The following is a 5,156-nucleotide window of genomic DNA, read 5'->3' as shown; positions in this document are numbered from 1 at the left end:
TCGTCTCATTATGTTGAACTCGTAATATAACGATTTCTTATCCGAAATATGCGAGGAAACTAGCCCCCAAATGAAAAATTACTAGCTTGGCCATTGATCTACATAAGACATAGAATGCCGACACATAGTAGGATAATAAATTTCTTGTTCAAACGAATAGTACTACTACTACTTGGTTGCAACTAAGGTGAAAGTTTAGTGACCGTCAATCATACAAATCTGCTCACTAAGATTGACATGTTAAGTTTGATGTTTATGTCAACTACTTCGACAGACAAATTAACAAAATCCAAATGGAGTGAACCAATAGCTTTTAAATTAAACTTTGCCGGTTTGATTGCTTCAAATTGAATTTTAGTGACTTGATTGCAATTAGGAGAAAAATTAGTAACCTCTTATGTAATTAACCAATATATTTAAACATTTTAGGGTAGGAATTCAATTAACAAGCAAGTTGTGTGGTTCCTACCTAAACAATCTTAAATTAAGTAATCCAATTAACAAATTTTTAATTATAATGTTATTGCTTGACAATAATGCTAATCTCCCTTTAAATGCGAGTAAACAACCAATTTGGTTGGTCCCAACTTGCTTGAAATTTTGCTTGTGAATAGATATGTCAAATCAGTTTTAAAATCATTAAGAATGAATCCCTGTTTGATTCCTTTTAATATATCTTACATTATTTCTAATACTTATTTTCTATCACAAATTCATACGATAAAATATTCTATAGGTAATTCCAACGTTTTCCTCTACTTTTAACAGCACATACTCCAAAAATACTATTCAAAATATAGAGTTTTTACAAATAAAGACCACCAAACCGGGCGAAGTTACTATTTAATTTCTCTAGCTTACACCCCTAATTGTTTTTAGATTGTTTTTTCTCCTTTTTTTTTTTTTTTTTTTTTTCAGATGCATTAATCCATAGAGACTGCAAATGAAAATCCTATGTTTGCAGATTTTCTCCCTTTTATCCCTTTTATTTTATTTCTCCCTTTGATTTTTCTATCTGATTTATTCCACTTTGACATGTTCCCTCTAACTCCCTCTGGCCCCACAGAAAGTTTCCACTTTGTGGGCATCCTTTTTCTCCACATTCCTACCCTTCCCCTTCTTATAGTACATCTTTAAAACTCTGCAATACCCATCTTCTGATTTATTCTCTTCCAATTTTCTTCTCCTTATATGTATGGAAGACCCCGAGAATTCATCTGTAAGCAAGCAAGTTTCTTTAAGAGGAACTGAAGAGAGTGGTTGGACAACTTATTTGGAGGATTTTGCATACAGCCAAAACTCATATTCCATGGACAGTTTTAGCAGTCCTTCTTTGGTTTCTGATGCTGCATGGAATGGCCCTAATAATAATGATCAAGTTATCCAGTGTCCATCTTTCGCTGTCTCTCAATTTCCTAGGAGATTGAAATTCAAGAACACAGATAGTAAGAAATTTTCTTGTGATGATTTGGAGGATACGGCTAGTTCTCCAGTCAACAGCCCCAAGGTAATCAGATGAATTCCACTATATATTATATACAAAACATAGTTAACTATATTAAATGTCTAAATAATTATTGTGAATAGATTAGCAGTTTGAAGCCCAGAAATGTCAATTATAAAAGATCAGAAGGCGGCTCCAATAATTTCTCAATACAAGGAACAGATGAGAGAGACGAAAGGAATTTTGCTGATCGAAGAAGTGGTGAGTATATGGAACAAAAGAAGAGGGAGTTTTGTCTGGTGCCTGTGGCAGTGCTCATGAACCATCTTCGCTGAAAACCCCAGGAAAAAATATGGAGATATGTCGAATCATATTTTGTATATAAGCATGTGGTAGAAGATGAAAAATATTTGTGAACCTATTTTCTTGACTTCATTTTAGTTGTCACAGTTACTTGGATTGTAGTTAATTATGTACAAATTAAGATTCCAATGTAACTTGTTGAATATTTAAATCTTAAGTAATGAAATTCTTAGTTTTACTTTGAGATAAATTTTTGAATGTCTTACGATCATCTCAAATAGTGCTCTTTATTTATTTTCGATATAAAGAGCATTTAGATGAATTTATGAAAATAATTTTTTCTTCCTTTTGTTCATATGGCCCTACTTTTTCAACTTTTTCAACTTTTTTTTTTTTTTTTTTTTTCCTCCCTCTTTTTTTAAATTCTAGGAACAATTGTAAAAGAAAATATCTCTTAAATTGAGTCTTTAGGGTAATTGGCACAAAACGTTCCCACTTTTCATGTTGATTGAAGGAAACGTTCATATCTTTTATTTTTTGATATTTTTGCCCTTATTTCAACGTTTGATTGCACAAAACATCATTTTCCCTATTTTTGAACGTAAAATTACCATTATATTCTCTTATTTAAACAAAAAACCAAGAAAGAAAAGAAAAATAAAGCACAAATTGTAATCATACTTCCAAACGTTTTGAAAAAAAATAAATCGGTCCAATAAATTATAAAAATTAGAAAAATCGTCTCTTTCTTCTCTCATCTCCCTCTTCCTCCACTCCTCCTCCACCACCAAAACTCCACCCTCCGGCCACCTTGGGCACCGGACCGACGTACTACCTTGAAGCTCTCACTTCCCCTCTTCAAAACCCACCCAAACTCCGACCATAATTCCAATCGATTTGTTCGAAAATTGAAGCCAAAATAAGCTACCCAAAAGATATTTAAACAACAAAATAAAAAACCCAACTATGGATAATCAAAAACCCAACCTCCGACCACCCTAGCCGTCGGACCAACATATAACCTTGAAGCCCTCACTGCCCTCCTTACAACTCACCCAACCGCCAGCCCCAATTTCGGTAAATTTGATCAAAAATTTGAACCAAAACCAGATGAACATGCAGCAAAATCTAGTCAGAAAATAGTTTTCGTCGACACCGATGTCATACCCACTCCACAAATCGATCGTTCTCCTTACTACACACCTACAAACGCCATCAGGACATCAAACAAGTCAAAAAATTCAGAGACAGAGAATTTTTCCTCCACAGCGCAGTCAGCCCCCTCCACCACGAATTTCGGCGTCGACAATGTAACTCCCGATAGTGGACCAGAACCACTAGCATCGCCCCACCATGGTGCATCCACCGAACATATGGGTCTTGGCCAATTTCGAACGAACATGGACAGATTGCTTGGAGTTTATTGTTTAAATATATTTTGAGCAGCCTATTTTGGCTTCAATCTTTGGTCAAATAAATTGGAGTTATGATCGGAGCTTGGGTGCGTTTCGAAGAGGGAATTGAAGGCTTCAAGATGGTATGTCAGTTCGGCGCCCAAGGTGGCTAGGGGTGGAATTTTGGTGGTGGAGGAAGAGGGAGAGAAGAGAAGAAAGAGATATATATATATAAAATTTATTTGACTGATTTATATTTTTCAAAACGTTCGGGAGGATTATTGCAATTTGCGCTTTATTTTTCCTTTCTTTTTTGGTTTTTTGTTTTAAATAAGAGGGTATAATAGTTATTTTACGTTCAAAAATAGGGAAAATGATGTTTTGCACAATCAAACGTTGAAATAAGAGTAAAAATGTCAAAAAATGAAATTTAGGGACTTTTTCACAATCAACATGAAACGTAGGAACGTTTTGTGCCAATTACCCTTTGTATTTATCAATCAAAGAGATGACATACAAAGTTGTGATTTAATAAGTAAAAGTTTATAAATATCACATAATAGTGGATTTGTTACTCTACATCAAATTCACCATTAATTTTAAAATCTAGCGGTGTTTACACCAACCTAGTTAGCCCTGTTTGGCATTTTTTAAAATTTTATTAATTATTTACTACAGTATTATTCTCTATTACATATTTGCACAGTAAAATATTCCACACATAAACCAATAAAGTTTTTTTCCTTTTTTACCACATTCTCCAAAAAATATCATTCAGAACTTTTTAACTTTTCAAATAATGGACAACAAAGAAGGGCTGAAACACGTGTTATTATGCCCTTGTTCGAGCTCTATTATTGTCAAAAAATACATTTTTGAATAGTGTATTAATGGAAAATGTGTTGTTAAAAAATTAAATAAAAGTTATGAATTTACGTATAATATTATTTTATTGAAAAATGTGTAATTGAAGTGTTGTCAAATCATTATTCAATAATGTATTTTGAAGAAAAAATGGAGCTCAAACAAGGGCTATATAATAGGTTCAACTAATTGTAAGGATATAGAGCCAACTGAATTGAACATGTCATTTACTTAATATTAAAAATAGTACTAAATAATATTACTCGCAACAAAAGGCAACAAAATAGAAGCAAATGCTCTTAGTGTCACCAAATTACAAAATGTATAGTATGTAATTTTACTTTAGTGAAAAAATGAATTTTCCAACAAGTGCATTGAAGTTATTATGCCATTGTTTGATGAGGATTAAAAATAGATTTTTAGTATATTTTGATCAAAAATTTTAAAATGTGTGGTTGAAAAGTTGTGGGACCCATGAAATATGTGATTAAAATTGCTTATTAAATTAAAATATGATTTAAATCGGTACCAAACAGTAGAAGAAAATAATTAACATATTGAAATTTTATATAAAGCGGTTGATAACAAAATAAGCATGAGTTCTACTATCAAGTTTTATCATTATTAAATCAGTGTTTGATAGGAGTGGAATTTCATGGAAAATGGAATTGGAGTTTCGACTTTTCAATTTTTAGATGTTTGGCAAAAAATTTCAAAGAATTCATTTTCCACATTTTGGTACCACATAGACCTTTTTCCATCTTTTGAAGGAAAATGATTCATTTTTGGTCAAATTCTAAGAATTATTGTAAAAAAAATATTTTCTTTTAATTGACAATTTTCATCTAAAACAAAGTCAAAAGAACACCAAAGATAGATAATTTTTTTGAATTTTTTTTTTGACAATGGAAACAAATTTCATTTTCAATACCAGTAAAATCTATCAATTTAATTGACAATTTTTATATAAAACGAAGTCAAACGAACACCAAAAAATACTTTTATTTCAACATTTTTCACGTGAAAAATTATACCAATCAAACACAATAATTTACAATTCTCAGAAAAATAATTTCTAAACAATTCAATTTCCTGAAATTCGTTTTCTTTCCACTCAAATTTCATATTTACAATCAAATTGACCCTAAATT

At 31.6% G+C, this 5,156-nt stretch overlaps 1 protein-coding gene across 1 annotated transcript; it reads left to right on the top strand.

Annotated features, from left to right (window-relative positions):
- Positions 1–1,046: 1,046 nt before the first annotated feature.
- LOC111371897 (vascular-related unknown protein 1-like) lies at positions 1,047–1,985 on the top strand. The gene is made up of 2 exons (XM_022994051.1): positions 1,047–1,507; positions 1,588–1,985. The coding sequence occupies exons 1-2, from the start codon at positions 1,196–1,198 to the stop codon at positions 1,777–1,779; spliced, it is 504 nt and encodes a 167-aa protein (XP_022849819.1). The 5' UTR covers positions 1,047–1,195; the 3' UTR covers positions 1,780–1,985.
- The last annotated feature ends 3,171 nt before the right edge of the window (positions 1,986–5,156 follow it).

Source organism: Olea europaea, chromosome 23, assembly GCF_002742605.1.
Source record: "Olea europaea var. sylvestris chromosome 23, O_europaea_v1, whole genome shotgun sequence".
Lineage (NCBI taxonomy): Eukaryota > Viridiplantae > Streptophyta > Magnoliopsida > Lamiales > Oleaceae > Olea > Olea europaea.
The sequence above is the reverse complement of the archived record's forward strand: the minus strand, read 5'-3'. Positions and strand labels throughout refer to the sequence as shown.